The sequence below is a fragment of the Bombina bombina genome, chromosome 1, assembly GCF_027579735.1.
Source record: "Bombina bombina isolate aBomBom1 chromosome 1, aBomBom1.pri, whole genome shotgun sequence".
In the NCBI taxonomy this organism is placed as follows: domain Eukaryota; kingdom Metazoa; phylum Chordata; class Amphibia; order Anura; family Bombinatoridae; genus Bombina; species Bombina bombina.
Window position 1 is genome coordinate 1,487,896,529 of NC_069499.1, and position 25,402 is coordinate 1,487,921,930.

The following is a 25,402-nucleotide window of genomic DNA, read 5'->3' on the forward strand; positions in this document are numbered from 1 at the left end:
ATGTACAAATAGTAAGAAGTGAATACAGCGCCAACAAGAGGCCAAGGGATAAATATACTCACAGAGAGATGAAAGAAGATTATTTAATGAACCATGTTAAAAAGCATCAGTAAAAAAATGTAAAAAACACATATAGATAAAATTACAAAAACAGGAATATCTTGCAGGAGCGGCTAAAGCTGATAATTACAATAAAAACAGAGATAATCACAGGTGATCAGTGTGAGTGGTACACCAGATTAAGAGTGTAAACTAGTGAAACAGAATAAGCCTAAGTACAACTATAACAAGTGCATCAAGCAAGAAATTAATAAACAATAATGTTCAAAAAATAGTGTGTCAAAAAAATAGAAAAATCCACTGCAGTGCAAAAAGATGGTCAAATAGTAAGTGAGTGCAAATGGATATAACAAATGCTAGCTACTAATCCAGTGAGGTAAAGATATAATTAAATAAAATACACAATATGCAATAACATAAAAAATATATTCAAAAAAAGTGTTCCAAAAAGTTGATCAACAAATGTTAGTGAAGAACAAAAATAAGTCAATCAAAACCAAAAAAATGAAAAAAAAAAAAAAAAGGTTGATGAAGAACAAGGTGAAAGTGAGGAAATTGGTTCCTTTAATATTAGTTACTTTAACAGATCCAAATTCCTGAGTGTGGTAGCTGAAGTAGCTGATTGGATCCTGTCAGCTGCTCCTATGGTATCCTAAAAAGTGTCCCTGAAAAAAAGAAATTCACAACATAGTGTATCCAATATGAGAATGAAGTAAAGATTAAAATAATGCTTACCAATATGTCAATGCGTTTCTGCCCTCAAAAAAGGGCCTTTCTCAAGACTAAAATATTGGTAATGGCAGCTAGCCTTATATACAGTTTAGAAGTAGCCTATATGTTAGTTTAATTGATTAATTGTATTGTTTGGGCGCCAAATCCCTCCACTTCCTGTGTAACATCTAAAAGATTCCCCCATAAAGTGTAACATCACTTCCTATGTAACATCTAAAAAATTCCCCCATATGGCAAACCGGAAGTCCCTCCACTTCCTGTGTAACATCCAAAAGATTCCCCCATAAAGTGTAACATCACTTCCTATGTAACATCAAAAAAAATATATAAAAATAAATATAAAAATAAAAAAATACCACATATGGCAAACCCCATATGGGGGATTTTTTATTTTTATATTTATTTATTTATTTATTTTTTTTTGATGTTGCATAGGAAGTGATGTTACACTTTATGGGGGACAGAGATTGCTGCCATTCAACCCGATCAAATACGATCTGGTTGATTGTCCCCCCCCCTGCTAGAGGCCGTTGCACCAGCAGTTCACAAGAGCTGGTGGTGCAATGCTGAATGCGGAGAGCGTATTGCTCTCTGCATTCAGCGAGTTCTGTCGGACATGATACGCAATCATGTCCAACAGGCCTTTCATAAATAGGCCCAAAATGATTACTATTTAAATTATATCTTTTTTATTAAAAAAAGTGTATATTTATGCGTGTAAAATTTTATTTTAATGTGTTTTTTTTGCTGTTGTTTTTTCTACCGCTTTTTTTTAACCCTTACAGTTTACTTCAGGTCTTAAGGTACACTAAATATTCTCATGCAATTTCGGCTTGCACTCAAGTGCAACCTATAACTTTCAACTTATAATACCAGCGCAAATGAACATGCTTGCGATAATCATTGAAGGGAATTGTTTGTGCTTGATTAATGTCGGGCGCTTACCCTTCTCTAGTTAGCATGCTTTACCATAGACTTGTAATATCATAGTGGCACCGTCAAACGAAACTGGTTGTCATAAGTGCACTATCATTACCATGCATCCTGTAATCTAGCCCTTTGTTGTTTACCTTGGCTTGCTCTTTCTTTTTAAAGTAAAGTAAGAATATTACTTCCAATAAAACTACTATAAAAAATTAGACAAACACAGTAAATAGATTTTACAATATTTTGTTTATTTATTTAGTTTGTTTAACAATATAAGTTCGGTTTCATATATTTCGACCAATAAAAATAATAGAAAGTTAGATTTTTATATTGCAATGTATAAAAAAATGTATTTATATAATATAGTAAAATATATTTTTCATTTCATCCAAAAATCATATATTTTATGCCCATAAATCAATAATGAAATGCATGTGTATTGTCAAGTTTATATACGAATATATAACATAACGTGAATACATTTGTTACTGGCCATTGAATTATAGACCCAGCCTTTTGTAACTGTGGGAAGAGATGAACTAGACAGTGAGGGAAAAAAGGCAACAAGAGAAGACGTAAGAAAAAAATGAAGAAAAAAAGAAATGGGTAGTTGGTTGATGGCAGAGGATAGATACATACAGTTTTAAAATAAATGTATAAATATTGTTACTTTATTCAGTATAATGTATTAATGACACCAGAATATATGACAAAATATTGAGTAGTTATTTAGGTAGTTACTGTTGCTACATTCTTTAGAGTATTATAGCTAAAATTCTTTGAATTCAGAAGCAAATATTAAGTCTACAAGGCAAAATTAATCAGTTTAATTTTCTTTTGTGGAAAAATAGTGCCTCTAGTGGAGATAAGATTTATATAATCTAATTACACCCTTAATTGAGGCTCATATGTCCAGTAGTGTATGTCCAATGAAAATGATGATATAGAAAAAGAAAATGACTTCAAAAAGGGAATTTATCAGTCTCTTTGATGCACTTCTACAACAGATATCTTGTACACCAGAATTATTCAAATTATTGGAGTAGTTCTCGGTTTTATGACTTGCTTAAGTAAAATGTCAAATTTGTTTTGCATCATCTGAATGCTAGTTGTTCTTTTGTGTTTAATTAAAACATGTTTATTACATTTTCTGAAATCTCCATTGCATTTGTCAAAATTTACAGAGAATGAACTAAAATAGTAAAACGTTAGACCTACAATATTTATATTTATAGTAAGTAACCTTCTTTGGCAGAAATGGGTTAACACATCGGTTTGATTGATATCCTTGTTTTGGCAGTTGTAAGCAGATATTTATTTTTAACTTGTTCAGTTGTTTTTATTCCTATAATACAGTTCTTTAAAACATTAGATGCTTTCTGCTCTCAGATGTTTCCATTGAAATTTAGAGTCCAAATCAAAGTCATCATTTTCCTGTTCTTTGGCCAAGTCAATAAAAACCTTTGAAGTAAAAGCACAGATAAAAAAGTTATGATGTGATACTCAAGGATCAGTTGTGTTGTGTAGACATACGCTATACATAACAATAATTACTGAAGTCAGTTGCTAGTGGACTAGATCCATTATAATCATTCTGATGCTGTCTACAGCCTTTGATACTGTTGATCATCTTTTCTTGTATCCTATGGAATTTGTGACTCACAGATTCTTGTGGTCTTATTTTCATCTTTTTACCATATCTGTAGTGTATTCTTTTCAAGAATCCTAACTCATTGTTAGGGTGCTGGAAGGCTTTGTTCTTGGCCCCCCTCAATATTTATATTGACCTATTAGCTCTATGTTCTTTAATAAAGTCCAAAAGGTTTCTTTTGAAGCTGATTACACCCAAGTTTACTTATCTGCATCAGAGCAATCCTCATCCTTACTCACATCACTGGCTGTCTATCCCAGGGACGAAACTACTATTGGTTCAGATGGTGCAGTGGCACCATGGCCCAAGTGTTGGGGGTTCCCATAGCAGCCTATAAATAGGCATCTGAAGAATTTGTACAATCCTAATGCAGGGAGGGAGACTTATATTAGTGCAGATTACAAGTCCATCAATCTATCCTCAAAATCATTATACATAGCAACATGTATATTCTTACTATTGCTTAATGCTGAGTTACCTTTTGGGAGGGGTCCTAAAATAATGTTGCATCAGAGTCTTCTGTTGAGTAGGTCTGCTACTGCTCTATATATCATCTCAACCTGTATATTGTCTCATTATTACATGTTTAACTGGTCCAAAACGGTGAGCCTACTATTTTTTTCTTCCATTTTACCCATCCAATTAACCTACACCTCAAATCTCAATCACTCATGAAAATACGGTCTGATGCTTTTGGATCACATATGAATCATAAGTTTATTTTTTCCTTACATCCAGTCCCTGGGTATTTCCTGCCACTTCAACACAAGACAACTAAAATTTAAATTTATTCTTTTCATATCCTGCCTTGACTACTGCAGCTCCATCCTTTTTGATCTCCCACACTTCTGTCCCTTCTTCAACTCATCATGTATGCCTCTGCTAGGCTGATATTCTTCACACGTCACTTCTTAGCTGCTGTTCCCTGCTAATCAATCCACTTTCTTCCTTTAGCCTCAAGAATAAAATTCTGACCCTAACATACAAGGCACTAAAAAACTATACTATCCTATATTTCTAGCCTTTTGTGAAAATATTTGGCCACCTGCTTCCTTTGTTCTGCCCAATAACTACTTTTCTGTTCTTTTGTTACCTCTATTCTTTTAACTTTCTGGCTCATTCCACAAGAATTGCCCCAAGCTTTTAAAGCCTCAGTACTGCTACTCTGGAATGCTTACAGTCCATCTTTCTATGTTCTCACTGCAAGACTCCCCTTTTCTTAATAGTTCCCTTTGTATTCTCTTTACAGCCCGCCTGTCCTGTATACCACATTTTTATAAGGTGACTTACGTGAAATGTCAACTCAAAGGAATTTTTTGGCTGTCTTTTTGTAAATTGTACCCATGACATAATGCATCTATGTTTTAGGAATATGCTAATACTTTGCATATGTTTTACCAGAAATAGAACAAGTCTTCCTCATTATGCAGAAGTTAAAGAGTAGCAAAAGTAAGTACTTCCCTTCAAGGTTCATAAGAGAGAAGTGATGTAAAATCTTTTTTGTGCTTTTTGTGAGTGTTATATGGTCATGTAGGTGTATCTTCTTTACATCCAGAACCCTGCATAGCAAGTTAAAGTGAATGTCAATTTTGATGCTAAAGTGCCCGGTTTTTAAAAATTTTATTAAAAAACAGGGGCACTTTAATTCATCAAAATTTACATTTCACTCCTGTTGTGAAAAAAAACTTACTTCACAGCAGCTCCAGCTTCCTCCACCCGTCGCAAAGCCTCTTCCTGGGTCTAAAATGAGGAATCCGGCTTCCTCCAATCACGGCGTTGAATCAGACACTGATTCCCCAGGGGGGGGAAGCCGTGATTGGAGGATGACCTATCCATCATTTCTGATGTCAGAAATGACTTGCAACGACCGGAGGAAGCTGGAGTTGCTATGAAAATTAAAAGGTAAGTTTTTTTTTCTCAACAGGAGTGAAATGTAAATTTTGATGAATTAAAGTGCCCCTGTTTTTAATCGAATTTTTAAAAACCAGACACTTTAGCATCAATGCCTTTCAATATATTATTTTGCTAAAATCACAATGTTGTTTATCCAACATATCCAGCTCCAATTACCTCAAAGCCTATTCAGCTTTACTGACCCCAAATCTATTCTTTATAGAAGATTTAATAAAGTTCACAATAAATGTACTAGACAAAATAACAAAGATTCTGGTGAAGCTGGTGAGGCCAGTAAACATGGATATATAGGAGAGACTTCTAAGTGAATTTCTGCTCAACTATTCTCTATCAGCTAGATTACGAGTTTTTCGTTATGAATCAAATAGCAGCGTTGTGGCCCATAATGCATAATTTTCCCTAATGCAGCCATTACAAGTCTTTTGTCGGTATAGCAGTACCGCAAGCCTTTTAGTCTGTACCGCGTCAGTCCTGCACTCCCAGTCCCGCACTCCTAAAAATTATCGGCTAGATTACGAGTTTTGTGTTAGAGGCTGTACGGTGCTAACGAGCAGTTTTCCCTCACCACTCACTTACCTGCAGTGCTGGTATTACGAGTTTTCAGAAACACATCATTAAAATACAAGAAGTGAGCGTTGAGCAAAATATTGCTCCAAATCTCTCCGGACACCGCCGCCACCTACATTATACTTATGAACCCTTAATCTGCTGCCCCCAACATCGTCAAACCCTACATTATATTTATCAACCGCTATTCTGCCGCCCCCAATGTCGCTGCCACCTACCTACACTTATTAACCCAACGTCGCCGCCACTATAATAAACATATTATCCCCTAAACCGCCGCACTCCCACCTCCCAAACATTAGTTAAATATTATTAGCCCCTAATCTACCGGCCCTAACATCGCCGCCACCTACCTACATTTTTTAACCGCTAATCTGCTGCCCCCAACGTCACCACCACTATATTAAAGTTATTAACCCCTAAACCTAAGTCTAACCCTAAACCTAACACCCCCTTACTTAAATATAATTAAAAGAAATTGAAATAAATATTCTTATCATTATCTAAATTATTCCTATTTAAAACTAAATACTTACCTATAAAATAAACCCTAAGATAGCTACAATATAACTAATAGTTTTTTATTTTACAGACAAGTTTGTATTTATTTTAACTAGGTAGAATAGTTACTAAATAGTTATTAACTATTTAATAACTACCTAGCTAAAATAAAGACAAATTGACCTGGAAAATAAAATCTAACCTAAGTTATACTAACACCTTACACTACAATCTAATTAAATGATTTCCCTATATTAAATACAATTAAATAGAATTAAATTGAATTATCTAAAGTACAAAAAAACCCCCACTAAATTACAGAAAATAATAATCAAATTGCAAGATTTTTAAACTAATTACACCTAATCTAATCCCCCTAACAAAATAAAAAAAGCCCCCCCAAAATAAAAAAAGCCCTACCCTACACTAAATTACAAATAGCCCTTAAAAGGGCCTTTTGCGGGGCATTGCTCCAACATTAAAACCCACCACCCACACAACCAACCCTACTCTAAAACCCACCCAATACCCCCTTAAAAAAACCTAACACTAACCCCTTGAAGATCATCTTACCATTAGAAGTCTTCATCCAACCGGGCTGAAGTCCTCAACGAAGCCGGGAGAAGTCTTCATCCAAGCCGGGCGAAGTGGTCCTCCAGTCGGGCAGAGGTCTTCATCCAGATGGCATCTTCTATCTTCATCCATCCGGCGCGGAACGGGTCCATCTTCAAGACATCCGACACGGAGCATCCTCTTCATCCGACGGCTAACAGTGAATGAAGGTTCCTTTAAATGACGTCATCCAAGATGGCGTCCCTTCAATTCAGCCAATCGGAATTAAGGTAGATAAAATCCTATCGGCTAATGCAATCAGCCAATAGGATTGAGCTGGCATTCTATTGGCTGATTAGAACAGCCAATAGAATGCCAGCTCAATCCTATTGGCTGATTTGATCAATCAATAGGATTTTTTCTACCTTAATTCCGATTGGCTGATAGAATTCTATCAGCCAATCGGAATAGAAGGGACGCCATCTTGGATGACATCATTTAAAGGAACCATCATTCAGTGTTAGCCGTCGGATGAAGAGGATGCTCCGCGTCGGATGTCTTGAAGATGGACCTGCTCTGCGCCGGATGGATGAGGATAGAAGATGCCGTCTGGATGAAGACTTCTGCCCGTCTGGAGGACCACTTCGCCCGGCTTGGATGAAGACTTCTCCCGGCTTCGTTGAGGACTTCGGCCCGGTTGGATTAAGACTTCTCCCGGTAAGGTGATCTTCAAGGGGTTAGTGTTAGGTTTTTTTAAGCGGGTATTGGGTGGGTTTTAGAGTATGGTTGGTTGTGAGGGTGGTGAGTTTTAATGTTGGGGGGGGGATTTGTAATTTTTTTTACAGGTAAAAGAGCTGATTACTTTGGGGCAATGCTCCGCAAAAGGCTTTTTTAAGTGTTTGGTTTTTTTGGTACTTTAGCTAATTTTATTTAATTGTATTTAATTTAGGGAATTAATTTACTTATAGTGTACAGTAGTGTTAGGTATAATTGTAAATTAGGTTAGGTTTTATTTTACAGGTACTTTTGTATTTATTTTAGCTAGGTAGTTATTAAATAGTTAATAACTATTTAGTAACTATTCTACCTAGTTAAAATAAATACAAACTTGCCTGTAAAATAAAAAATAAACCCTAAGCTAGCTACAATGTAACCATTAGTTATATTGTAGCTAGCTTAATGTTTATTTTATAGGTAAGTATTTAGTTTTAAATAAGAATAATTTAGTTAATGATAGGAATATTTATTTTGATTTCTTTTAATTATATTTAAGTTAGGGGGTGTTAGGGTTAGGGTTAGACTTAGACTTAGGGGTTAATAACTTCAGTATAGTGGCAGCGACGTTGGGGCGGCAGATTAGGGGTTAATAAATGTAGGTAGGTGTCGGCGATGTTAGGGACGGCAGATTAGGGGTTAATAATATTTAGCTAATGTTTGCGAGGTAGGAGTTTAGGGGTTAATATATTTATTATAGTGGCGGAGATGTCCGGTTCGGCAGATTAGGGGTTAAAATGTTTTTTTTTAAGTGTTTGCGATGCGGGAGGGCCTCGGTTTAGGGGTTAATAGGTAGTTTATGGGTGTTAGTGTACTTTTTATCACTTTAGTTAAGAGTTTTATGCTGTAGTATGTGTTGTAGTGTAAAACTCTTAACTACTGACTTTAAAATGCGGTAACAGTCTTGACAGGAGAGGGTGTACCGCTCACTTTTTGGCAGACTCGTAATACCGGCACTATGCAAGTCCCATTGAAAAAATAGGATATGCAATTTACGTAAGTGGATTTGCGGTATTTCCAAGTCTGGCCAAAAAAGTCAGCGGTACACCTGTACCTGCAAGACTCATAATACCAGCGGGTGTTAAAAAGCAGCGTTAGGACCTCTTAACGCTGCTTTTTAAGCCTAAAGCACAACTCGTTATCTAGTCGTATATTTTTTAATGGGATTCCCATAGCGCCGGTATTATGAGTTTTGCGTTCTGGCTAAAAAAATGGCGTTACAGTCTAAAATGACAAGACCCGTACCGCCATCTAAAATCAGTAGTTATGAGTTTTACGCTACAAAGCTGTAACATAAAACTCATAACTAAAGTGTTAAAAAGATTACTAACACCCATAAACTACCTATTAACTGCTAAACCAAGGCCCTCCCGCATCGCAAACACTATATTAAACTTATTAACCCCTAATCTAGCGCTCCCGATATCGCTGCCACTTTAAAAAAAGATTAACCCCTATTCCGCCATTCCCTGACATCCTCACCACTATGATAAAGTTATTAACCCCTAAACCACCACCCTCCCGCATCACAAACACTATTTAAATATTATTAACCCCTAATCTGCTGCCCGCCCACATTGCCCCCACTATACTAAAGTTATTAAGCCCTTCACCGCCGCCACTATAATAAAACTATTGACCAAACCAAAAGCCCCCCACAATGAAATATACTAAACTATTAGCCCCTAAACCTAAAGCCCCTCACATTGAAATAAACTAAACTAGTAACCTCTAAACCTAACAACCCGCTAACTTGATATTAAAATTACAATTTTCCTAGCTTAAACTAAATAAAAACTTACCTGTCAAATTAAAAAACTAAGTTTAAACTAATAATTAAACTAATATAATAATTAAACTAAAATTAAACTAACTACCAATTACGTTAAACTAAACTGCACATTAAAAAAATCCTAACACTACTCTAAAAATTACAAAGTATCTAAATGCAAAAACAAAAAAATACTAAGTTACAAAAAATAACAAACACTAAATTCTGGAAAATAACAAACAAAATTATCCAAAATAAAAAAGAATTACACCTAATCTAATATCCCTATCAAAATAAAAAAGCCCACCCAAAATACCCCCCCCCTCTACAATAAACTACCAATGGCCCTTAAAAGGGCCTTTTGTGGGGCATTGCCCCAAAGATATCAGCTCTATTACCTGTAAAAAAACACAAAGACCCCCAACAGTAAAACCCATCACCCAACCAACCCCCCAAAATAAAAAACCTAAGCTACCCATTGCCCTGAAAAGGGCATTTGTATGGGCATTGCCCTTATAAGGGCATTTAGGTCTTTTACTGCCCAGACCCTAAACTAAAAATAATACCCACCCAATAAACCCTTAAAAAAGCCTAACACTAACCCCCTGACGATCCACTTACAGTTTTTGAAGTCCTGCTTGAATGATCTTCATCCCGGAGTTGAAGTCCTAATCCAGGCAGCGAGAAGTCTTCATCCAGGCTTCATCCATACACTAAATCTTCAATGCAAGGGACACGATCCAAGATGGGGTCCCTTGCATTCCTATTGGCTGAAAAATTTGAATCAGCCAATAGGAATTAGAGCTGCTAAAATCCTATTCACTGTTCAAATCAACCAATAGGATTTAAGCAGTTCTAAATCTGTTGGATGAAGACTCAGCCAATAGAATGAGCTGCTTAATTCCTATTGGCTGTTCAAATGTTAGTTTCTAGTGTAAGGCGGGTTAGGTTTTATTTCACAGGTAAGTTTATATTTATTTTAAGTAGGTAGTTAGTAAATAGTTAATAACTATTTACTAACTAGTCTACCTAGTTAAAATTAATACAAACAAGCTTTTATAAAAATAAAACCTAAGCTAGCTACAATATAACGATTAGTTATATTGTAGCTAGCTTAGGTTTTATTTCACAGGTAAGTATTTAGTTTTAACTAGGTATTATTTAGTTAATAATTGTAAATTTAATTTAGATCTATTTGAATTATTTTAAAGTTAGGGGTGTTAGGGTTAGGGGTAGGTTAGGTTTAGGGGTTAATAGTTTAATTTAGGTTGTTGTGATGTGGGGGGCTGGCGGTTTAGGGGTTAATAGGTTTATTTAGTTAATAATTGTAAGTTTAATTTAGATCTAGTTTTATTATGTTAAAGTTAGAAGGTGTAAGGGTTAGGGTTATGTTAGGGTTTGGATTACGTTAGGGTTTGGGTTACATTAGGGCTACATTAGGGTTAGGGGTTAATAGTTTAATTTAGGTTGTTGTGATGTGGGGGGATGGCGGTTTAGGGGTTAATAGCTTTATTTAGGTGGTGGCGATATAGGGATCGGCGGAATAGGGGTTAATAATTTTAATATAGTTGCGGCGATGTTGGGGTGCAGTGGAATAGGGGTTAATAACTTTAGTATAGTGGTGGCGATACCGGGAGCGGCAGATTAGGGGTTAATAATTTTATTTAGGTGGCACCGATATCAGTAGCAACAGATTAGGGGTTAATAACTGTAGGCAGGCGTCGGCGATGTCAGGGGGCAGCAGATTAGGGGTGTTTATATGTAGGGTTTATGTTAGGGTGTTAGGTTTAAACTTTCTTTTCTTTTTCCCCATAGACATCAATGGGGCTGCGTTAGGGGGCTTTTGTTTCCACGATTCTGCTGCTTTTGTGTGCGGTATGGAGCTCAACGCAGCCATATCGCATGCACAAGCCAGGTTTTTTAAAACTTGTAATGGCAGCGCTATAGGGGGTTAAATAACGCAAATTTTGTTGCATTCTTTACTTTCCCTATATCGCTCAAAACTCGTAATCTAGGTGAATGTAAGTAAAAACAAAATTAATTTCCTCTCTCACTTAAATTGTAAAGAACACACAGAAAAAAGCCACTTAATCTTCTCTGATTTATGGAAAAAGCAACTATATAATAATTCCTCTGGTATCTGTAGGGTTAACTTTAATATATGCATTTCCTTCTATATACATACCTGTTCTAGGGTCGGCTGTGAGAAGTTATACTCCTCAATGTTATAAATCTGTTTAGCTGAGTAGAAGAACAAAAACACAATTAATAAGGGCAGGTAGTTCAAAACTACAGACAAAACAATAATTAAAACACCTTTCAATACAATGGCAGCCTTTTGTGATTTGTAGTTATTCAGAATGATACATTGCATGGGGCATTTAGAAATTAGAAAGTAAAAAATGTTTTGTATGGTATTTTGGGGTAAAGAGCTTTTTGAAAAGAGTGTACCAGTTTTGGTGGACTGTGACTGTTTTGCATCTTGTGGTGAGCAATCCAGTGTAATAGTGGTAGAAAGGACCTACTTTTTAATTAATCTAGGTGACTGTACATCTTTGGAGGAGTTGACATAACTGTCTGTTATTTTATACTTTGGGTTTGATGGCCAAAGGGTTTCCAAGCTTGAAGAGAAAAACTGTAGTGTAGTCTTCACAGGGACTCGTCTCACTGAATGCTGAAAGAAATTGGTGAAACTCTCCAGCACTGTGAGACCTCTCTAATTTCTCTATATGAATTAGAGATAATCCCAGTGCAATATAGCACTGCATGATATAAGAGTTTTGTTAAACTTACACTTTGTGCATTTTATTTATATTACTAATACATTTAAATTTAGAACCAGCATTTGTTTTACATATAATGTTTATATTTTAAAAGTTTTCTGTGTTACTTTAAAAAATTAGGTTAATACTGTGACGGATACCCAGGCTACCCCGACTGGGTAGCTCCACCCAATGGGTCCTGCTTCCTCCCTGCCGACTGCAGCTATGTAGCTGGCATGTGACTACAGCCTGTAGCCACCCCTGATGCCCGACAGCATCAGTACCCAGGTCCCACCCTGTGACAGTCTCCAGCTACCCAGGCTGGGTAGCTCTGCCCAAGAATCCTTTCTCTGCCTTGAACAGGCTGCTATGTAGCCCAGGAAAGTGATTTTAGCTGGAGCTCACCTAAATAACTAGACAGACTAGCATATTCAGGTGAAACAAGAACTGCTTTATTGCACAGAAAACACAACTTTTAGACATTTCCAACACATGGGGGTAGTTACTACACAAATAGAAACAAATTTTATACAATGAGACAAACATCAGACAATGGTTAGTTAAACAGATTCTAATCACATCCTGACTTACAAAAGGACAATGGATGACTTACACAATTAACAGAAAAACACTTCACACCTAGACTAGATAACAACAGGGGGAAGGTTATAGGGAGTAGGGGTTTAACCCTTGCGGCCTGGTATCCGTGACATCTCCCCCCACTCCAGTTCAGCAGACCCGGCTAGACCCTTAACGGGTCAGCCTAGGGCTGTCCGACAGTGGCCCTCCACTTCTCGGTTGCTGGGAGAGGTTATCCCATCTCTCCTGAGCTTGGGGCATCTTGTGGGGTTCCTGCTGACGTTTATACCCTGCGCCCTGGGTGCAGGGATAGTCACATAAGGCAACATCCCGAACAAGTTTCTAATGCCGGCTCCAAAACAATTGCTGTCCCACAAGTTCCAGTGTCCTTAAGTTCTATGGCCACACTGCCTCTCTCTGTGACACTCGGTGACCCACCCACAAACAAAGCTAGTGCCAGTTTCCCAGCTGTTTTCCCACCCCAGACCAGAGGGGGAGGTTTCTCCTTGGTTGGGTAGGTAAAGCTCGGGTGCCCAAACATTTGGCACCAACTTTATACACTTTTATCCTCCTTGCCCAATGCAACATCCTGCCCTCTGTGAGAAATACTCTGGGACAAGAAAAGGGTAGAGAACCTGCCAAGCTACTGAGGGGAGAGTCCATCTGTCTCTTCTCCCAAGAAGGAGATCTACCGCTGGGGAGGGAGGTCTGCTACCTCCGCTCCATGGGAAACTGAGCAGCCGCTGGGGAGAGAGACCAACTGTCTCCTCTCCCAGAAAGGGATTCGGCCGCTGGTGAGAGTTATTGATACCTGTCTCTCCCTGCAAGGGCTTCTCTGTAAGGGGAGGCAGGATGACTACCTCCACTCCCGAAGGATGAATCTGCCATTGGGGAGAGAGACCGACTGTCTCCTCTCCCAGAAAGGGGTTCTGCTTATGGGGAGGGAGGACAACTACCTCCGCTCCACAGGGATGGCTCTGCCCCTGGAGAGAGAGACCGACTGTCTCCTCTCCCAGCTCCTGGCTCTGCCGCTGGGGAGAGAGACTGTCTCCTCTCCCAGGAAGGGGTTCTGTTTATGGGGAGGTAGGATGACTACCTCCGCTCCCAGGGGATGGCTCTGCCGCTGGGGAGAGATCGACTGTCTCCTCTCCCGGCTCCTGGCTTTGCCGCTGGGGAGAGAGACTAACTGTCTCCTCTCCCGGGAAGGGGTTCTGTTTACAGGGAGGGAGGATGACTACCTCCACTCCCAGGGGATGGCTCTGCCACTGGGGAGAGAGAGCAACTGTCTCCTCTCCCGGCTCCTGGCTCTGCCACTGTGGAGAGAGACCAACTGTTTCCTCTCCCGGCTCCTGGCTCTGCTGCTGGGGAGAGAGACCGACTGTCTCCTCTCCCAGGAAGGGGTTCTGTTTACGGGGAGGGAGGATAACTACCTCCGCTCCCAGGGGATGGCTCTGCCGCTGGGGAGAGAGACCGACTGTCTCCTCTCCCAGGAAGGGGTTCTGTTTACGGGGAGGGAGGACGACTACCTCCGCTCCCAGGGGATGGCTCTGCCGCTGGGGAGAGAGACCGACTGTCTCCTCTCCCGGCTCCTGGCTCTGCCGCTGGCGAGAGAGACCGACTGTCTCCTCTCTCGGGAAGGGGTTCTGCTGCTGGGGAGGGTTATTGACATCCATCTCTCTCTGTAAGGGGAGGGAGGATGACTTCCTCCTCTCCCTGGTCTCCTGGAGCTTTGCAGGTGCTGGACAGAGGCTGGCTGTTGCCAGCACTTCTGCTAGGGTGGCCCCCTGGTCCAAGACCCTAAGCTCTGAGCCAGATTGCTGATCAGGATCCAGAAGCTCTGCATATGCCACTTCCAGTTCCCATTCCTGGACAATCATAAAATTCAGATCAGCTTCAAGCCAAGGCACTCCCAAAAGATCCAACAGTCTCTCTCGGTATCCGCAAATTTCAGCCAGTCTTTCGTCAGTCTTATCCCCAAAGTCGTGGTCCTTTAGATTCTTTTCAAATAGTAATCCAGGGCCAAAGCCAAAGCCCTCTGTTGGGTAGACCTCCTCCAGCCATGAGCGCACATGCATAGCATACAACTGGGAGGCTCAGTAGCCATCCTCCAGCACCATCTCTGTCTCGACCAGTCCATGTAAGGCAATCAGCTGTTCCTCCCTGGGCTGCTCTCCCAGGAAAGGCATTCATAAATCTAGCTGGTGCCAGTACCTTTCCGTATCAGTGGGGAGGACCTTTCCAAAATAGTCCCGCTCCTGTTGGAGAGTCTTCTTCCAGAGTCACTGACGGAAAAAGTTCCTCTCTTCCCACTTGTTCTGTGCAGAACCAGGACCGTACAGTGGGGCCAGCGCCTCTGTCATTCTCCATTGGAACTCGGCCTCCATGGTTATCGGTTACTGTGGCACTTCTCCTCTGTCAGCAGGAACCGTGTGGAAGAAGCAGATCCCACCGCTGCCACCAATGTGACAGGTACCCCGGCTACCCTGACTGGGTAGCTCCGCCCAACGGGTCCTGCTTCCTCCCTGCCAACTGCAGCTATGTAGCTGGCAAGTGATCACAGCCTGTAACCACCCCTGATGCCCGACAACATCAGTACCCAGGGTCCCACCCTGTGACAGACTCCAGCTACCCAGGCTGGGTAGCTCTGCCTGAGAATCCTTTCTCTGCCTTGAACAGGCTGCTATGTAGCCCAGGAAAAGTGATTTTAGCTGGAGCTCACCTAAATAACTAGACAGACTAGCATATTCAGGTGAAACAAGAACTGTTTTATTGCACAGAAAACACAGCTTTTATATATTTCCAACACATGGGGGTAGTTACTACACAAATAGAAACAAATATTATACAATGAGACAAACATCAGACAATGGTTAGTTAAACAGATGCTAATCACATCCTGACTTACAAAAAGACAATGAATGACTCACACAATAACAGAAAGACACTTTACACCTAGACTAGATAACAACAGGGGTGAAGTTATAGGGGTTAGGGGTTTAACCCTTGCGGCCTGGTATCCGTGACAAATACTTTGTATATTTCTGTGTATATTTTACAAATTATATAGCACTTTGTATTCACTCCATTGTAAACTAAAACTGACAAGTAAAAGGGCCTTCTCTCTCCCATGTAAAATCTTGTATCCCAGAGAGCTTCATTACTTTGTATGGAAGGCATCTGTCATCTCTCTGAGTCTTTCAGGGTCCACCCTTTTTCTTTGAAAATTCAGTGAATTAAGCCCACAAGAAGACTGCACTATAATTTCTCTACAAACTAGAGAATGTTGATTATCTGGCACAATGAAGCTCTCCGGGAAACTAAAGCTGGAAGTTTTTACAGTTTTATTTTAAATAAAATAAATGCAAAGTGCAATATAATACACATAAATATATAAAGTATGATCCTAATTTGCTAAAGTTACAGAGATGTGAAAGCATAATCAGAATTTGTAAAATCCCAACCCTAAATATACTGCTGTATACAAAAAAAATACAAAAAAGAAAATGCAAACTTTAAATGTAATAAAATTTAATCTAAAGAGTAAAGTAATATAAATTACAAAACACAATGCGTAAATGCAGCAGAACTCTTATCTTTTTTTTCAATATGCATTGCTATATTGCACTGGGCTTGTCTCTCCTTCACATACAGTAATGCAGGGAATGACTCTTGGGGAAGCAAAATGTACCTTTTAAGAATTTCACTAGGGATCTTGCAGTGCTGAAGAATCATTTTAGATCATCTCTCCTGAGTGGAGAGCTCTCAATCATCAGGCCCTTAGTGAGGACACTGACTGGTAATGTTGACCTATAGGTATAGCTGGTCTAAATGTGCAAACTATAGAAAGTTGGCAGCCAGAGAGTAAAGCAAAGTACATTTACTTCATGCTATCTTTCATGACCACCTCTCCTGATCAGACTGCAGGTGAGGTTATGACTGACATGCAACCTTCTCAAGTAACGTGAATTCAAATGTTAGACGAAAGCCAAAACTATGATAAGAAATATTTATTATGACAAAAAAATAGTCACAGTGCATTAACATTACAACATTACAGAAAAATATAAAAAAGGGACACGTTACAATTACAGTTTTTAAAAGAAAATAGATTTAAAGAGAAAGCCTATCTACTCACAATCCAGCAAATGCATACTCTCAAGAAGCATTGAAAAAATGTTCCCCCACTAAATGACACCTTTTGTGTAAATTTTCCCCACTTTGGGCTAGATTACAAGTGGAGCAATATTTAAGGCTCCCACTTGCGTGCTAACTACACTAGAAGTAAGATTTTTTTCATGGGTCAGGCAGCGCTCATATTACAAGTTAAAATGAAAAAGTTTTTGCTTGTGTGCTAACCTAATGTGCACAAAAAGCCAAACTTCTAATATTGCGACTAAGTTAACGTATTCCCCATAGAAGTCAATGGAGTAAGAAAAGTGGGGGGAAAAAAGCTAACAACCTACTCGCAAGCAAACCCTATTGCATTTTCTTAAGTGCGCTATCCAGACATGACAATATTAATATTTCACATTGCATTGTTCTTCACATAGAAGAATATGTTCTATTTATTCCTAAATACATACTTCTACATATATATGATGGTATTTTGGTACAATATATATCTATACGTATATATATATATATATATATATATATATATATATATATATATATATATAATTATATATAGGTATAGATATACAGATATATGTATGAATGTCTATTTACAAAGACAAAATAGCTAAAAGAAAAATGGTGTTAGTTATAAGAAGGTGGATTCAACCATCGGGCTAAATGGTGTCTCCCAAACATAAAGAGCAGGTCTTTGGGAAATCACAGTCTTTTGACTCACATACCTTGACAAACTCAATATTATATTTATATCTGGGCTGTATGTAATGCCGAAAAGAGTGTATATCTAGGAGCTTTGCTCATCCCCTCTACAGGTACCATTTTTTTTTGTCTCCTCTGGAACAAGTTGTTCACACTCTCAATACTTTCATTTTCGGCATCCTAGCCACTATGATCTGACACAATCCTCTGTGTTGCCAGCAGGATGTAGGCTAATTACGTCACAAGGGGGTGTTCCCGACCAGTGTTCGTTAGCGTGCACGGATAGGAGCGAGCTCAAGCTCGTCAAAAGGCATCACAAAATGAAGAAAAGTCTCTGGCTCACTTAACCCCTTAAGGACTAATGATGGAAATATTTCGTCATGAAACAATTGAGCAATCTGAAGCTATGTCCTTAAGGGGTTAAAATATAACTTTATTCCAACAACGGAGCGCAGCACAATTGACTTATGCGTTTTGGCAATTTGCCGTAATCATAGCCTATGATTAGGGCAGATTGCTGAAATACGTAAGCCAGTTGTGCTACGCTTCATTGTTGCATGATTTTATGTGCTGGCTTTTAAAGGAATAAAAGTTATATTTTAAGTGTAGTCAGTAAAATGGCTCTTATCCATGTGGTACATGTTGCAGCTGCAGATACATGTGCAAAAATCCAAAAGTCTGCAATAGATTTGTGAAAGCACATGCTATTAAATCCTATATAAGTTGTAATACAACTGGTGTGATTTACAAGATTCAATGCAGCTGTCCAAAGATCTACATTGGCATGACAACACGCAAATTACGCACACGTTTACTGGAACATCTGCATAATATCAAAAATGCTGCAAATGATTTACAAAAACACAAGCATATCACCTCGGTAGCCTACCACTTTCACAAATACCACCAAGGCAAAGTTGGTAATTTATTATCCACTGGTATTCAAAAGATCAATTTGGGCATAAGAGATGGAGATATAACTAAAACACTGTTGCAGTGTGAAAGCAGATGGATTTTCCTGATGAATTATTTTAACCCAATGGACTGAACGAACATAATAATTATTTTTCATATTTATAAGATCTTTAAAAACATCATATGAAAACATTGTTTATGATAATAGAGGAGAACATTTTTATCATGCTGTTGAGAAATAGAAATAAGAGGGAACTGTATATAAATATAGGCCTCTAGTTATCAAGCCGTCGACTTTCTTGCATTCAACGGCACCAATACGCTCGCCTAAGATCGCCTAACATCGCAGCCGCGGACCTGAATACGTTCGCCAAATTTATCAAGAAAGCTGTCAAAAAGCTGCGCACCAAGTACGGTGCGATGAGCAGCAGACTGTTGATAACTAACAGTCATCGATCTCACTGCTCTTCGGCTTATTCGCAGCTTTCTTGCTATACTGTCACTAAGCACCCACACTATACTATACTGTTTTACCCCCTAAACCGCCGCTCCCGGAGCCCCCCGCAACTAAGTAAAGTTATTAACCCCTAAACCGCCGCTCCCGGACCCCGCCGCAACTCTAATAAATGTATTAACCCCTAAACCACCGCTCCCGGATCCTGCCGCCACCTACATTATACCTATTAACCCCTAATCTGCTGCCCCCTATACCGCCGCCACCTACATAAAGTTATTAACCCCTATCCTGCCGATCCCGGACCCTGCAGCCACTAAATAAATTGTTTAACCCCTAAACCGCCGCTCCCGGAGCCCACGCCACCTACATTATATATATTAACCCCTAATCTGCCCCCCCTACACCGCCACCGCTATAATAAACATATTAACCCCTAAACCTAAGTCTAACCCTAACCCTAACACCCCCCTAACTTACCCTACAGACCGTCAAAAGTAGAATTTTGTGACATAACATATACGATCCGGCGGGCAAAGTCCGACACAGATCGATGCTTGCTTCACTTCAGATGTTCCGAATGCAAATTCGGCACTATCTGACTACTTTTGCTAGTTATCAAAATTCTACCAGGTACGCTCTCCAATATTCCGGCCCTGTGTACCTGGTTTTCAATCTGCCACCCTGAAGGCGGAGGATAACATAGAAATCAATGGGAGTCTGTTAGCAGCGGAAGCTTATGTTCGCTGCTGCCCGATATCCCATTGAGTCCTATGGTAATGTTTACACCTAACACCCTAACATGTACCCTGAGTCTAAACACCCGAATCTGCTGCCCCCTACACCGCCTCCACCTACATTATACTTATTAATGACCTAATCTGCCCCCTACACCGCCGCCATCTACATAACACTTATTAACCCCTAAACTGCCACCCCGACACCGCCGCCACCTACATAAAGTTATTAACCCCTAATCTGCCCCCTACACTGCCGCCACCTACATTATACTTATTAACCCCTAATCTGCCCCCTTACACCGCCACCACCTACATTATACTTATTAACCACTAATCTGCCACCCCCTACATCGCCGCCACTATATTAAATGTATTAACCCCTAAACCTAAGTCTAACGCTAACCCTAACACCCCCTAACTTAAATATAATTTAAAAAAATCTAAAAAAATATTCCTATCATTAAATAAATTATTTCTATTTAAAACTAAATACTTACCTATAAAATAAACCCTAAGCTAGCTACAATATAACGAATAGTTACATTGTAGCTAGCTTAGGGTTTATTTTTATTTTACAGGCAAGTTTTTATTTATTTTAACTAGGTAGAATAGTTACTAAATAGTTATTAACTATTTACTAACAACCTAGCCAAAATAAATACAAATATACCTGTAAAATAAAACCTAACCTAAGTTACAATTACACCTAACACTACACTATAATTAAATTAATTCCCTACATTAAATACAATTAAATACAATTAAATACAATTATTTAAAGTACAAAAAAACCCACTAAATTACAGAAAATAATAAACAAATTACAAGATTTTTAAACTCATTACACCTAATCTAATCCCCCTAACAAAATAAAAAAGCCCCCGCAAAATAAAAAAAAAAGCCCTACCCTACACTAAATTACAAATAGCCCTTAAAAGGGCCTTTTGCGGGGCATTGCCCCAAAGTAATCAGCTCTTTTACCTGTAAAAAAAATTACAAATCCCCCCAACATTAAAACCCACCACCCACACAACCAACCCTACTCTAAAACCCACCCAATACCCCCTTAAAAAAACCTAACACTAAACCCTTGAAGATCACCTTAACGGGGAGAAGTCTTCACCCAACCGGACCGAAGTCTTCAACGAATCTGGCAGAAGTGGTCTTCCAGACGGGCAGAACTGGTCCTCCAGATGGGCAGAAGTCTTCATCCAGACGGCATCTTCTATCTTCATCCATCCGGCATGGAGCGGCTACATCTTCAAGACATCCGACGCGGAGCATCCTCTTCGACCGACGTCTTCTTACTGAATGAAGGTGCCTTTAAGTGACGTCATCCAAGATTACGTCCCTTAGATTCAGATTGGCTGATAGAATTCAGACAATCAGAATTAAGGTAGAAAAAATCGTATTGGCTTATGCAATCAGCCAATAGTATTTAAGTTCAATCCTATTTGCTGATCCAATCAGCCAATAGGATTGAGCTCGCATTCTATTAGCTGTTCCAAGCAGTAAAATCAATCAATAAAATCAATTATTTTATTATTTTCTGTAATTTAGTGTTTGTTTGTTTTTGTACTTTAGATAATTTTATTTAATTGTATTTAATGCAGGGAATTCATTTAATTATAATGTAGTGTTAGGTGTAATTGTAACTTAGGTTAGGTTTTATTTTACATGTATATTTGTATTTATTTTAGCTAGGTAGTTATTAAATTGTTAACTATGTAGTAACTATTCTACCTAGTTAAAATAAATACAAACTTGCCTGTAAAATAAAAATAAACCCTAAGCTAGATACAATGTAACTATTAGTTATATTCTAGCTATCTTAGGGTTTAATATATAGATAAGTATTTAGTTTTAAATAGGAATAATTTATTTGATGATAGGAATATTTATTTAGATTTATTTAAATTATATTTAAGTTAGGGGGTGTTAGGGTTAGACTTAGGTTTAGGGGTTAATAAATGTAATATAGTGGCGGCGGTGTAGGGGGGCAGATTAGGGGTTAATAAATATAATGTAGGTGGCGGCGGTGTAGGGGGCGGCAGATTAGGGGTAAATAAGTATAATGTAGGCGGCTGCGGTGTAGGGGGCGGCAGATTAGGGGTTAATAAGTATAATGTAGGTGGTGGCGGCGTAGGGGGCGGCAGATTAGGGGTTAATAAATTTAATGTAGGTGGCGGCGGTGTAGGGGGTGGCAGATTAGGGGTTAATAAGTATAATGTAGGTGGCGGTGGGCTGCGGGAGCAGCGGTTTAGGGGTTAAACACTTTATTTAGTTGCGGCGGGGTCCGTGAGCGGTGGTTTAGGGGTTAATACATTTATTAGAGTTGCGGTGGGCTCCGGGAGGGCGGTATAGGCTGTAAACAATATAGTATAGTGTGGGTGTTTAGTGACAGGGTACCAAGAAAGCTGTAAAAAAAAGCCGAAGAGCAGCGAGATCGATGACTGTTAGTTAACAACAGTCCGCTGCTCATCGTACCGTACTTGGTGCGCGGCTTTTTGACAGCTTTTTTGATAATTTTGGAGAACGTATTCAGGTCCACGGCAGTGATGTTAGGCAATCTTAGGCGAGCGTATTGGTGCCGGCAAATGCAAGAAAGTCGACGCTTTGATAGATGCCAATGTTTCAACATTTTAACTGGTTGCCGGTATGATTTCTATATTGTCAGCACCTGTTAATTGATACAGGTGAGTTTAATTACAAATTACAGGAGCATCACAAACTTGGAATGCAATTATTTTTTCAATTTTGAGAAGGTGCCAATAATTTTGTCCAGTCCATTTTTCAAGTTTTGCATAGAATGTGTCAGATTTGGCTTTTTTTATCCACTTTTTGTGTCATACCAATACAAACCAAAGAAATAAACATGAGAATGCCCAAACCTTTGTAATTTCAACAATGTTCTGGGAAAAGTAGTGCATTATCTGACAGAAATGCAGGGGTGCCAATATTTTTGGATATGAATGTATGTATATTTGTATGTATCTCAATATTAAAGCTTTTTGCCTGCCTTTTTTTTCTAACATCTGAGACCTCATATCTTTGAACACTTATAACTTTTTATGTGCAATTATTTTTTTTTATTAGTGTTATTATGAGGGTTACTGTACTATGTAATCTATTTTTATGTGTTTTGTGCAACTTATTTGCTTCGTGAAACAGTTAACTAGAGCTCTGAGGTTGGGGTAATCATTCTAGCAAAAATTGCGATTTAACTTGTAATACGAACAGTAAACCCGACGCGCTGAAATACCCATGATAAACCCCTTTTCACATGTGCGTAACTGTTAACGCGTCACTCGTAATCTGGTCCTTTATATGTAATATTTAAATAGCGCGCCTTAAGAAAACTATGCTTTAATGTGCACTAACCCGATCTAAATTGCGAAACCCGATGCACAAAACTCATATTTTGTATTCCTATGTTCCTTACATAGAAAATAATGTAATTTTTATTATTAAATATATATATTTGTATAAAATGCCTTTCTATATCTCTAGAAATACATTTATTGGTATAGGTATATATATATATATATATATATATATATATATATATATATATATATATATATATATACTGTATATGCACTGTATATAATAATAAAAAGGACATTTTCCTGTAAGAGTAGAGTAGAACATGTGTATCTATGTAGACTTGTGTAATACTGCTAATATGGCAGGTCACGGTGGGCCAGATAACAAGTGGTGCATATCGGATTTGTTTGCTCACACGTTAAATGTGTTCAAGTAAACTTTTAACGCAGCCAGGGTAGCACACGTATTACAATTTAAAAGTAAAAAGTTAGCATGTGAGCAAAACCCAGTGCGTGCTAACTTCTGGACTTTGGATATCGTGGCCTTGCTAACTTTTCCCAACAGAAGGCCAGATTAGAAGTGGTGTGATAACAGTTACGCCTGAGCGATAAGGGGTTTATTGTGGCTGTTTATGCATGTCAGGTTTCCGCATGTATCACAAGTTTAAAGTAAATGCGATCGCTTGAGTGCAATGGAAGTTAACGCACGTCAGGTTAGTGCAACATAAGAGCTCTGGTTAACTGTTTCGCACAAAAAAATACTCAGAAAACATATCAAAAATACATTGAAAAGTACAGTTACACTCATAATAACACCATCTAATAAAAAATTATTTAAAAAAAAAAGTTTAAAGGGCTCAAAAATATGAGGTCTCAGATGTTAAGAAAAAAAAGCAGGTAAAGGGCTTTAACAGAGATACATACATATACATGTCTAAATATGTCTGCGCAAATGTATTTATGTATTTATATGTATTTACAGACATATATACACATATAAACACATAAATACATATGTACACATTTATAGACATATAAATATATACAGTATATATACAGGGAGTGCAGAATTATTAGGCAAGTTGTATTTTTGAGGATTAATTTTATTATTGAACAACAACCATGTTCTCAATGAACCCAAAAAACTCATTAATATCAAAGCTGAATAGTTTTGGAAGTAGTTTTTAGTTTGTTTTTAGTTATAGCTATTTTAGGGGGATATCTGTGTGTGCAGGTGACTATTACTGTGCATAATTATTAGTCAACTTAACAAAAAACAAATATATACCCATTTCAATTATTTATTTTTACCAGTGAAACCAATATAACATCTCAACATTCACAAATATACATTTCTGACATTCAAAAACAAAACAAAAACAAATCAGTGACCAATATAGCCACCTTTCTTTGCAAGGACACTCAAAAGCCTGCCATCCATGGATTCTGTCAGTGTTTTGATCTGTTCACCATCAACATTGCGTGCAGCAGCAACCACAGCCTCCCAGACACTGTTCAGAGAGGTGTACTGTTTTCCCTCCTTGTAAATCTCACATTTGATGATGGACCACAGGTTCTCAGTGGGGTTCAGATCAGGGGAACAAGGAGGCCATGTCATTAGATTTTCTTCTTTTATACCCTTTCTTGCCAGCCACGCTGTGGAGTACTTTGACGCGTATGATGGAGCATTGTCCTGCATGAAAATCATGTTTTTCTTGAAGGATGCAGACTTCTTCCTGTACCACTGCTTGAAGAAGGTGTCTTCCAGAAACTGGCAGTAGGACTGGGAGTTGAGCTTGACTCTATCCTCAACCCGAAAAGGCCCCACAAGCTCATCTTTGATGATACCAGCCCAAACCAGTACTCCACCTCCACCTTGCTGGCGTCTGAGTCGGACTGGAGCTCTCTGCCCTTTACCAATCCAGCCACGGGCCCATCCATCTGGCCCATCAAGACTCACTCTCATTTCATCAGTCCATAAAACCTTAGAAAAATCAGTCTTGAGATATTTCTTGGCCCAGTCTTGACGTTTCAGCTTGTGTGTCTTGTTCAGTGGTGGTCGTCTTTCAGCCTTTCTTACCTTGGCCATGTCTCTGAGTATTGCACACCTTGTGCTTTTGGGCACTCCAGTGATGTTGCAGCTCTGAAATATGGCCAAACTGGTGGCAAGTGGCATCTTGGCAGCTGCACGCTTGACTTTTCTCAGTTCATGGGCAGTTATTTTGCGCCTTGGTTTTTCCACACGCTTCTTGCGACCCTGTTGACTCTTTTGAATGAAACGCTTGATTGTTCGATGATCACGCTTCAGAAGCTTTGCAATTTTAAGAGTGCTGCATCCCTCTGC

General features: G+C 38.8%; 1 protein-coding gene across 1 annotated transcript in view; it reads right to left on the reverse strand.

The window, feature by feature from the left end:
- Nucleotides 1-2,956: 2,956 nt before the first annotated feature.
- The window catches only part of LOC128653797 (ABC-type organic anion transporter ABCA8), a 669,484-nt gene continuing 647,038 nt past the window's right edge, over nt 2,957-25,402 (reverse strand). The window contains exons 38-39 of the mRNA XM_053707306.1: nt 11,635-11,690; nt 2,957-3,180 (exon numbers count right to left, since the gene is read on the reverse strand). Of these exons, the coding sequence (XP_053563281.1) occupies nt 3,088-3,180; nt 11,635-11,690 (149 nt within the window). The 3' untranslated portion in view covers nt 2,957-3,087. The remainder of the gene's footprint in view (nt 3,181-11,634; nt 11,691-25,402) is intronic.